This window comes from Rhinolophus ferrumequinum, chromosome X, assembly GCF_004115265.2.
Source record: "Rhinolophus ferrumequinum isolate MPI-CBG mRhiFer1 chromosome X, mRhiFer1_v1.p, whole genome shotgun sequence".
Classification (NCBI taxonomy): domain Eukaryota; kingdom Metazoa; phylum Chordata; class Mammalia; order Chiroptera; family Rhinolophidae; genus Rhinolophus; species Rhinolophus ferrumequinum.
This window is the reverse complement of record NC_046284.1, coordinates 48,555,538-48,567,636: the sequence shown is the minus strand read 5'-3', so window position 1 is coordinate 48,567,636 and position 12,099 is coordinate 48,555,538. Positions and strand designations below refer to the sequence as shown.

The 12,099-nt window shown below is 34.3% G+C and overlaps 1 protein-coding gene across 1 annotated transcript in view; it reads left to right on the top strand.

The window, feature by feature from the left end:
* NRK (Nik related kinase) overlaps positions 1 to 12,099 on the top strand; it is a 180,149-nt gene that overhangs the window by 153,495 nt on the left and 14,555 nt on the right. Inside the window, exons 21-23 of the mRNA XM_033113197.1 lie at positions 304 to 459; positions 2,424 to 2,567; positions 4,805 to 4,963. Of these exons, the coding sequence (XP_032969088.1) occupies positions 304 to 459; positions 2,424 to 2,567; positions 4,805 to 4,963 (459 nt within the window). The remainder of the gene's footprint in view (positions 1 to 303; positions 460 to 2,423; positions 2,568 to 4,804; positions 4,964 to 12,099) is intronic.

The window sequence follows — 12,099 nt, the reverse complement described above, 5'->3', positions numbered from 1 at the left end:
CTTAGTCTTTATGGCGCCTACATTTTTGAACTACAGTTGAGAAATTGAGTCCCTCATCTGGGTGGTTTTTGCAATCTAATCATAGTAACTTGAGATACATTCATATTCTGAAATATTTTAACCATCATGACTTATGTTATCTGTTGGTTTAGGAGTTACACAAATGATACCTCCAGTAAAAAATTAAAATACTATAAAGGCAAAGAAATTTTTCTAGGCTGTGTCTCATTTGTGGAAACACTCAACACATATGGTGTATACACTAGTAATTGCTCTAAATATATTTCCCTTACTTCTTCACAGTATATGCTGGATTAGTGGAAGTAACTGAGAAATCACCTAAGAAACCCTTTGAAGTGAATATTAACCCACTGTATGTCTCTCCTGCATGTAAAAAACCACTAATCCACATGTATGAAAAGGAATTCTCTTCTGAGATACGCTGTGGTTCTTTGTGGGGTGAGTTTGGTTTTATACAACTGAGTCATTCTTTTAAAGAATGTATTTTATCTACGTAGCAATGTTGTGAAAAATCAAAGCTGTAAAACATTTGTTCGTTATTACCAAAAAGAAAGTGTGTGTGTGTGTGTGTGTGTGTGTGTGTGTGTGTGTGTGTGTATTTATAGGTATTTATAGTGGTTAATTTGCTCTTTTTTGCTGATTTATTTTGACTGAAGGCAGTTTGATGTTTAAATTGATGCTCCCTCCCCCCTTTTATTCTATTTTTATTTTTAACTGAATTTAAACTGGGCTAACATATAAAATTGGACTAAGTTACGATTTTTGAAAATTTGAGCTTAGTATTTTTTAATTTAAGGAAATGTGCAGCATGTAATACCTAATGAGATATTATAAGAAAGATTTCTGCAGGTTCTTATTTTAAAATAATCTTGAGGATTTGCAGAGGAAGTTCCTTCTATAATCTCTTAACTCTGATAGACATTTTCAATCCTTTGTTCCAAAAGAATTATAGTAACATTGGCAGTGCTGAGACAATATTTTACCTCAAGCCAGTCTGTGTCATAAATGAAACAATAAAGGAACACAAGGAGGAGAGAAATACAAAGTAAATGCCAACCTCCAACTTGCAGTTTCATAGATTTTACTTAATGTATGATTGAACAAGGGATAGAATTCAAATTAAAAATAGAGCAGTGTAGCAGATATTATAGTTATATGGATTGAACAATTTAGGAAAAAACACATCATCCTCAAGGTTCTGCTAAAGTAATGTGTCAGATTACAAGAAAGCCAAGTTTATTTCATTATCATTTCAGTCAGGCAACTACCCAGTTTATGTCCAATAACTCATTTTTATAACTTGTGAAAATTTCTTTTGAAAAATAAGATTATAGTCAAAATTTACTGCACTTCCTTCTCCCTCTCTGCTTCCCCTGTGGGAGGAATACACAGTTCATAAACCTGTCATTGGCTGTTACTTAGAGAACTGGTAAAGGACAGAGTGGGAAAATGAAGGCAGAGACCCTTGTCTTTACTCCTTATAACCTTAGAGCACAAATACTGGGATGCCAAAAAACATGTATATACATGACTTGTATTCGTCTTTTATATATTGGTATATATTGAGTGTTACAATTTTAATAAAGTTTTTTCCTTTCTTAAAGTGTGTATACATTTTTTTGGCACCCTCTGCATTCTCCACGTAGAAGGAAGACACTGAAGTACTCTCTCTTACATGACTTTGCTGATTTTCTCCTGTGTCTTAGGATATGGGGGGAAACTCCTACAGTGACGTAAAGTATATTCTGACTTTACTTTGATCTTCTATTTCAGTCCTGTCTTTCTGATCTTTTAAAACAGTACTTACATTTGAGTGAATAGGGCCAGCAGACAAATAATAGATTGTAGGAATTTAAATACACAAAAATAGGAATTAATTTCATAGGCATTTAGCAATATAAGTTTTTAAATGTATTCATGAACACTGAATCACTCAATTTAAAATCAGTTTACATATAATTATTTTTAAAGCATTAAAGTCCTTAGTTATAGTTAGGAATGAGAAATCAACTGAATCAAAGTCTTTGCATATGCTAGACATCCTCAGTGTTTAATGGTAATTTTCAAAAAAGTTGATTGATTTTTATAAAGTTTGGGATACTACTAAAGGGTGCTGATATATGCATAAAGTTCTATTTGTGAGATGGCACAATAGACACTAGCCAGTAGAATATTGCCAAGAGTTTATCTCCTATATTTTTATGTATTTCAATGAAATTTTGTTCTGTTGGTAGAGATTCTATTGTTATACAGAATGAGGTTAACATTAGACTGAAATGTTAAGTCACCTTTACATAAATCAGAATATTGGCATAGCAGAAATATTAACAATACTAACATAAATTCAATTATAAAAATGTAATCTGAGCTAATATAGCACTTTTCTTTTTTTATATGAACAGGAGTGAATTTGCTGTTGGGAACCCGATCTAATCTGTATCTGATGGACAGAAGCGGAAAGGCAGATATTACTAAACTTATAAAAAGAAGACCATTCCGTCAGATTCAAGTTGTAGAGCCACTCAATTTGCTGATTACCATCTCTGGTTTGTTTAAGAACTAAAATTAGCTGAGTAATTATATAGATTAATTAGGTTGCAAACTGGGCTAAGGACTTTCTCAGGTGAAAGTGTTCCTAGGAAAGCACTTTAAATAAAACATTTAATTGGGACACCAGGCTTTCCAACTTGTATTTTCTTACCTATTTACAACTTAAAGTAACTTCTGACTCTCCTTTGGTATCTGGATATTTGATTGTAATATACCTAACCTAGGTCAGTGATAAGAAAAAAAACATGCCATCTCAAGTCTTTTCTGAATAGCTACCTACTACTTCACAACTCACAATTTCACCCACCTATGCACACAAGACCACATTAACATCCACCATACACCTTTTTTTATGATATAGCCAACATAATAAAGAACAGAGTGAACAATAATTGGATAAAATTGATACTGTCTGTCCCTGACACAACTTTATCATAAGGGCCTACTGATAGGGTTAGTAGCAAGAATGGATCCCCCTAAGGCCTTTCTACTCTTCCCACATACCATGTTTCCCCAAAAATAAGACCTACCATGAAAGTAAGCCCCAGTTAAGATTGTCAGCCAGATGGACGCATTTAGTACGTTATGACAATATTCCAGAAGAAGATGGCATGACTATTTGAATCAATGTAGATTGTTGTACATGAAAAAATAAGACATGCCCTGAGAATATGCCCTAATGCGTCTTTTGGAGCTAAAATTAATATAAGACCCAGTCTTATTTTCGGAGAAATACGGTATATGACCTAGTCTTATTTTCGGGGAAACACGATAGTAGTTGAATTTCTCAGCTTTGGTCAGTCAGCGCGTGAACCTTTGAAGATAAGAGAGCAAGTAAATGGATGTTAGCAATGACTGTGATTACTAAACAGTACTTGGTATCAGGAAAACACTAGCATTAAAGCTGACTATAGTTAAAAGATGACTGATGAAAGCATGGGAATGTAAAAAAATATGGTTTGACTGTAGAATCAAATGATGCTACTCACAGTCATCTATATATGTTTACATACTTCCTGTCCATACCTAATAGCCATATTGCATATTAATTAATGATTATGTATATTTCTAAATATGATTAACTTTGCTTTAACTAAGTTTTGGTTAGAGGAGAAAATCCTCTATGGATGTGTTTTCTCTAACCCAAATGTGCCCTTTTTAATGCTTAAGTTTCTCTCAAATGTGGATTATTGTTTTCATCAAATCGTACTGAGAACATCAGTGTAGAAATATGCCTAATTTAGAGCACAAACTTATTTTACCATTTTAGAATGGCAACAGACATTGATGTCTGAATTCTAACTCTGTTTCAAAACATGTCATGTAAAATTGTATTTCACATTCTCGCATAAGTAAGAATCCTATTATTGGGCCTAGAAATATTGTAGTCGTGAACCTTAAAAATGAATATAAATTTACTATATAGAAAAAGAAATGGGTAATTTTAATTGCCTGGTTTTTTTTGTTTGTTTTTTTCCTGGAGGAATTGTAAGTATTTAATGGGATTTACCGTGTTTACCTGAAAATAAGACCAAGTCTTATATTAATCTTTGCTTCAAAAGACACATTAGGGCTTATGTTCAGGGGAGGTCATCCTGAAAAATCATGCTAGGGTTAGTTTCTGGTTAGGTCTTATTTGCGTGGAAACACGGTACAATTAGAAATGCAACATTAAAGATAAATTGGGTTGAGAAAAAGTAACTGTAAAACCATTCAATTATTTTGTAAGTATGCTGAAATAAAAGAGCACAAAGAGATCCATCCCACTGTCCCTGAATGCCTAGCAGTCCAATACATTAGACATCTCTCTCATACATACACACTACCAGGGACAGCTTCTGGGTCTGTGAATCCTAAAAGGGCCATGACTTATATAAAAGCCAAGGTACAAATGAATGAATGGTAATTCTGTTGTCTGCACAGTGGCAGGCTGAAGTTCTCCAAAAGAAGTATTTTGCATTCACTTCAGACAGGCACATAGGTAGCTGGGAGACACTTCGACTACCTTTTGTAAGAAACTTTGCTCTCACATTTCCAAACTCTGAAGGGGTGACTCTAATGCAGTGTGTGTGTGTGTGTGTGTGTGTGTGTGTGTGTGTGTGTGTGTGTGTGTTTAAGTGCTTTTAACTTTAGCGAAAAAATTGGTTTAAAAGGAAAAATACCTTTATTTTTTTATTCTTCTAATATATGCAAACTAGACTGAATTGAAACACTATCTTTTCTTATCTATCAGGACGTAAGAACAGACTTCGGGTGTATCATTTGACCTGGCTGAGGAACAAGATTTTGAATGATGATCCGGAAAGTAAAAGAAGACAAGAGGAAATGCTAAAGACAGAGGAAGCCTGCAAAGCTATTGATAAGTTGACAGGCTGTGAACACTTCAGTGTTCGTAAGTCCCATTTCATATTGAATATAGGTAGACAAATTTTGCTTCCCTTCATTTGAAGTATATTGTTGTGAAAGGAAAGTAGAGAAAGAAAAAAAATGTAATTTTATATACAAAAATGAGTGAATTTCATTGAGACATCTTCCAGGTCTTATATGCCACAGTTATGGCTGTTATTGAGAAAATATTGATTGATTTGAATAGCTATTGAAGTTAAATTTGGTTTACTTTCTCTCCTTTCTTTTCTCCCCAGTCACTCTAATTAGTCCAGATGAACTGATATTATTTTCCTGTCTCTTTATTAATTTCAACTATAAAAATATCCTTGATGTATCTTCAGTAACCTGAATGGTGATTCGTATGACATCTTTCTTTGAAACAGCAATAAATAAAATCACGTACTAATTCCTTTTATTTTTAATTGCAAAAGCCCTCTTAATACCGACCAGGAAACTGTACGATGAATCAAAAGGAAAATTCTTCTATTATCTGCTGGCTCTCACTCCCACTGTCCAGATTCATGAATATAACTGCTAAATATTTCCTGTCTTATTAGAGTGTTTTCATATCCCCTGTCTCCTCACAACCATCCACTGTGAAATGGAGTAATGACTCTAGAGTTTCAGAATCTTGCTCTCATCTGTCAACAACTGAGAAATAATGTTATCCCATTCTGTTCTGTTTCTGAAGCAAATCCCCCTACTCTCAGCCTTCATTTTCTTCTTCTTCACTAGTTGCCCCAACAGACAGAACTAATGATACAGGTAAGAGATAGCTAGAATCACACAATATGACTTGCATCAGTATATTTCTATTCTGACTGACAATGTCTGTTCTGCATATAACGAGGCTTTCCCAGGATAGGTTTCCATATGTGTGTACATATGTTCACATACACCATTGAAGAGAAAAATGAATACCCAAATTAGACATTAAATATGCTGCTTTCTTCTAGTTTTATGTATCACCACTTTCCTTCAAGTCATATTATGTAAATTTGGTAGCCAGAAGTGAATGATATCCCCAGATATTAACCCAGGAATTCATATAGCAGAATTGTTTCCTACCATCTTGCAATTTTTTTATTTCAATAAGAGACAGTTTACAAAGATAACTATCTTGCAAATCTGTGCTCTTAGTAGATGGAAGAACGAGGACTACCTAAGTCTAGTTTTCCTGGCTGACCTCATTCCAACCCATCCCAGTTCTCATAATAAAGAAAAACATTTGTCCTACTGACAGCTGGAACAGTAGAATTACTTTGCTTATTGGGGGTTTATTTTACTTATTTTTTATGTAATTTATTGGGGTGACAATGGTTAGTAAAATTATATAGGTTTCAAGTTAATCATGCTTCTTTGAACATCTGGGAACAGTGCAAAGGAAAAAAAGTGTAAGCTAAAAGGGAGAGAGAGACCTTATATTACTGGTTTCAGATAAGTCTGACTAGAAAGGACAGAGGCAATGTCCCCGTGAAATAAGAGAGGTTTTAGTACAAAATATAAATCTAGAAGGTAGGACAATATATCCCATAAGAGACAGAAGGTCTAGCTAGAAAGAAAACCATATACTATTTTATTCATTTTTCTCTTTAAATAAAAGCTCTATTGAAATAATTTGCATACCATAAAATGTACCCATTTAAAAGTATATAATTAAATGGTTATGGTTATAGAGTTGTGCAACCATCACCATGATTTAATTTTCATCTTCCCCACCACCATTAGCAGTCACTCCACATTCAATGCCTCTTACATTCACATTATTCCCCTCCCAATCCTAGGTAATGTCAACTGATGGTCGTTGGTGCCAATTCCAGTGCCAACAGGAATCCCTAGCAGGGATGTGGTAAAGAAGGAAACTTTTTTCAATGCAAACAGCTCAGTTGTGATACGGCACAACTATCTAACAGCTCAAAAGTATTACAGCTCAATTATGAAGCAGCAAGGCTGTGAAACAGCGTGGCTGTGAGTTGGCCTTGTGGCGAGGCCCCTCTCAGGCTAGACAGCTCTGCTTTGGTCTTGTCTGGTCTGCTCCACTTCTCCAGACTGGTGCACTCCATTCTGCCTTGTGCTGGTCTGTTCCACTCTGCTCTAATGAGATGTATTTGGTGTTTCAGATGCAGTTGGGAAACACAGGCTTTACTCTTCCATGGAAAAGTGTGCTGTCTGAGCCAGAGGGGAGCTGACTTATATAGTAGGCAGAAGTCCCCACCCCTGGTCCCTGATTGGTTCATCTTCATGCAAATGAGGACTTCAAATCCTCATAGTTTGATTGGTCTGAAGGTCATTGTCCTGGTTAGTCATAATGAGGCCACTCTGATGGGTTGGTGAAGATGCAGTTGGGGATATAGCTGAGCAGTTTGGATTGGATGGCGAAAGCCTCAGTCCTATTGGTTGAAATGCAATTCCAGGAACTCCTTTATAAGAGCTAGCTCAGCTAACAGAAACACAGAGCAGACAGGCAGTTGACTGTGGGAGGCAGGCAGTTGAGTGCAAGCTTCTCTCTGAAGTATGGTTTGTGTGAGAGGCCCCTATTTAGAAATGGCTGCTAGGCTCTGCTTTTAAATTTGAGCCCACTTAGCCATCAGGTACTCTTCTCAGTAGATATCTTCTTTCTCAGGGTCCACAGTAACCACTGATCTACTTTCTTTTGCTATAGATTTGTCTCTTCTGGACAATGTATTTAAATGGAATCTTACATTATGAGGTCTTTTGTGACAGGCTTCTGTCACTTAACATATTTTCAAGGTTCATCCATTCTGTAGCCTGTGCAACATGTATCAGTACTTCTTTTTATTGTTGACTAGTACTGCACTTTATAGATATATCACCTTCGGTTTATCCATTTTTAATGTATCTGTTATTTATACTTTTACACTCATTCCACTTATTAGCTGTTAGGAATAATGATGGTGATGGTATGAACATTTTCATACATGTCTTTATACATGAGAATGAAAGATTTCTTTCTCTTGGATAGTACTTTCAGACAGTTTTTTTAAGTGTCTGCACCATTTTACATTGCCATAAGTATGAAGGCTACATTTTCTTTTCATCCTTGTTAACACTTGCAATTGTCTGTCTTTTGATTCTAGCATTTAAGTGGGTGAAATGTTGCATGCATCTCATTGTTTTAGTTTGAATTTCCCTGATGGCTACTGTCATTGAACATCTTTGTCAGTGTTTAATGGCCATTTGTGTATCTTCCTTGGGTTATTTGTCTTCCTGTTGTTGAATCGTAAGCAATCATTTTATACTAGACCCCTATCAGATAAATGATTTGCAAAGATTTTCTCCCATTCCATAGGTTGCCTTTTCACTTTTCTGACAGTGTTCTTTCATGCACAAACATTTCAATTTTGATAAAATCTGGTTTAGCTACATTTTTTAAATTTTTTTTAAATATTAAGTTGATTGGGATGACACTGGTTAATAAAATTGTATAGGTTTCAAGTGTACAATTCTATAATACATCATTTATATATTGCATTGTGTGTTCACCACCCCAAATCAAATCTCCTTCCATCACCATATATTTGGCCCCCTCTACTCTCTTCTACCCTCCCCCTCCCTCTTGGTAATCCTCTAGTAACAATTAAACTGGTGTCTTTATCTATGAGTTTTTGCTTATTTGTTTATCTTGTTCATTTGTTGCTTTCCGTTACATATTCCACATATGAGTGAAATCATATGGTTCTCTACTTTTTCTGCCTGACTTATTTCGCTTAGCATGGTAATCTCAAGATCCATCCATGTTGTCACAAATGGCAGTATTTCATCTTTTCTTATGACTGAGTAATATTCCATTGTATATATATGTACCAAAGCTTCTTTATCCAATCATCTATGAAAGGACACTTTTGTTGTTTCCCTGTTTTGAATAATCTACAATGAACGTAAGGGTACATATATCATTATGGATAAATGTTTTCAGATTTTTTGTGTAGATATCCAAAAGAGGGATTGCTGGATCATACAGTAACTCTATTCTTAAATTTTTGAAGAACTTCCATACTGTTTTCCATAGTGGCTGCACCAGTCTGCATTCCCACCAGCAGTTTATGAGGGTTCCTTTTTCTCCACAACCTCTCCAACACTTGTTATTAATTGTCTTGTTGATGATAGCCATTCTAAAAGATGTGAGGTGGTATCTCACTGTCGTTTTCATTTGGATTTCCCTAACAGCTAGTGAAGTTGAGCATCTTTTCATATATTTGTTGGCCATTTGTATGTCTTTTTGGGAGAACTGTCTGTTCAGATCCTCTGCCCATGTTTTTTAATGGGATTATTTGCTTTTTTTCATTATTGAGTTGTATGAGTTCTTTATGTATTTTGGGTATTAGCTCTTTATCAGAGACATTGCTTGCAAATATCTTCTCCCATTCGGTTGGTTGCCTCTTTGTTTTGTTGATGGTTTCTTTTGCTGTACAGAAGCTTTTTAGTTTGATACAGTCCCATTCCTTTATTTTTGCTTTCACTTCCCTTGCCTTTGGAGTCAAATTCATAAAATCCTCTCTAAGACCAAGGTCCATAAGTTTAGTGCCTATCTTTTTGACTATTCAATTTATTGTTTCCTGTCTTATATTTAGGTCTTTGATACATTTTGAGTTAAGTTTGGTGTACGGTGACAGATAGCAGTCTATTTTCATTCCTTTGCATGTGGCTTTCCAATTTTCCCAGAACCGTTTGCTGAAGAGGCTTTCTTTTCACCATTGTATGTTTTTAACTCCTTTTTTAAAAAATTATTTGCTCATAGATATGTGGTTTTATTTTTCTGTCAGTCTCATGCTGTTTTGATTATTGTTGCTTTGTAGTATACTCTGAAGTCAGGAAGTGTGATACTTCTGGCCGTGTTCTTTTTTCTCAGTAATGCTTTGACTATTTGGGGTCTTCTGTGATTCCATACAAATTTGATGATTTTTTTGCTCTATTTCTTTTAAAAAAATGCCATTGAGATTTTTCTGGGGATTGCATTAAATCTGTGTATTGCTTTGCATAATATTACCATTTTTTAAAATTATAGTTTATTAGGGTGACAATTGTTAGTAAAGTTACATAGGTTTCAGGTGTACAATTCTGTAATACATAATCTATATCGCAATTTTTAACTATATTGTTTCTTCCAATCCATGAACACAGAATATCTTTCCATTTCTTTGTGTCTTCTTCAATTTCTTTTAATAATGTCTTGTAGTTTTCAGTGTATAGGTCCTTCGTATCCTTCGTTAAGTTTATCCTAAATATTTTATTTTAGTTTTGTTATTGTAGAAGGAATGGGCTTTTTTCATTTCTTTTTCTGAAATTTCATTGTTAGTATATAGGAACACAATGTACTTTTGTAAATTGAATTTGTATCCTGCAAGTTTACTGTATTTGTTTATTGTTTTTAATAGTTTTTTGGTGGAGTCTTTAGGATTTTCTGTATAAAGAATCATGCCGTCTGTAAAACGTGGCAATTTGGCTTCTTCATACCCAATGGGATGCCTTTCATTTCCTTCTCTTGCCTGATTGCTGTGGCTAGGACTTCCAACACTATGTTGAATAACAGTGGTGTTCCTGATCTTAGAGAAAAAGCTTTTAGTTTTTCACTATTAAGTGTGATATTAGCTGAGGGTTTGTTGTATATGGTATATTGTGTTGAGGTACTTTCCTTCTATGCCCATTTTATTAAGTGTTTTAATTATAAATGGAATTTGTATCTTGTCAAATGCTTTTTCTGCATCTATTGATACAATTTTTATCCTTTATTTTGTTTATATAATGTACCACATTGTTCAATTTCCATATGTTGAACTAACCCTATACCCCTGGAAGGAACCCAAATTGTTCATGAAGTATAATCTTATTAATGTATTGTTGTATTTGATTTGCTAGTATTTTGTTTAGGATTTTTATATCTGTTTTCATCAGAGATACTGGTCTGTAGTTTTGTGTGTGTGTGTGTGTTATCCTTATCAAGTTTTTGTATCAGGGTAGTGTTGGCCTCATAAAATGAATTAGGAAACATTGTCTCTTCTTTAATTTTTTGGAAGAGTTTGAAAAATGGTAGCAAGAGACAAAGATGGATATTTCATAATGATAAAGGGGACAAAACATAGAAGACATAACACTTATCAATCTATATGCTTCCAATCAGGGAGCACCGAAATATATTTATAGTAGGGGACCTAAATACACAGTGGATATAGATCATCCAAACAGAAAATCAATAAGGAGATATCAGCCTGAAATGATACATTAAACAAAATAGACATAATCAACATTTACAGAGTCTTTCCAAGAACACCAGATTATACATTCTTCTCCTAGTGCACAGGGAACATTCTCAAGGATAGAAGAAATGTTGGGGAAAAAATTAGCCTCAACAAACTTGAGAATATTGAAATCATACGAAGCATATTCTCCAACCACAATACATTGAAATAGAGATCATCTACGAAAAGAAAGTGGGGGAAAAAATCTCAGTTATGTGGAGTTAAACAATATGCTACAAAAGAAGGACTGAGTCAAAGAAGAAATAAAAATGGAGATGAAAAGATACATAGAAACAAATAAGAATGAAAATACAACATATCAAAAATTTTGGTATGCTGCAAAAGTGGTAATAAGAAGGAAGTTTATATCATTACAAGCCTATTTCAAGAAACAAGAAAAATCCCTAATAAGCAACCTAACATTGCATCTTAAAGAACTAGAAAAAGTAGAACAAACGAAGACCAAAATCAGCAGAGGGAAAGAAATAATAAAAATTAGAGCAGAACTAAATGAAATAAAGAACTAAAAGGCAGTAGAAAAATTAATGCAACAAAGAGCTGGTTCTTTGAAAAGATTAATAAAGTTGACAACCCCTGGATAGACTCATTAAACAAAAAAGAGAAAAGACACAAACAAACAAAATCATGAAAGGAGAAGTTATGACAGATATCACAGAAATACAGGGGATCAATAAAGAATACTATAAAAGACTACATACTACCAAATTCAATAACCTGGAAGAAATGGGTAAATTCTTAGAAATATATAACCTTCCTAGACTGAATCACCAAGAATTTGAAAACCAAAATAGACTAATTAACAGCAAGGAAATTGAAACAATCATCATATATAGATGATGTATTACAGAATTGTACACTTGAA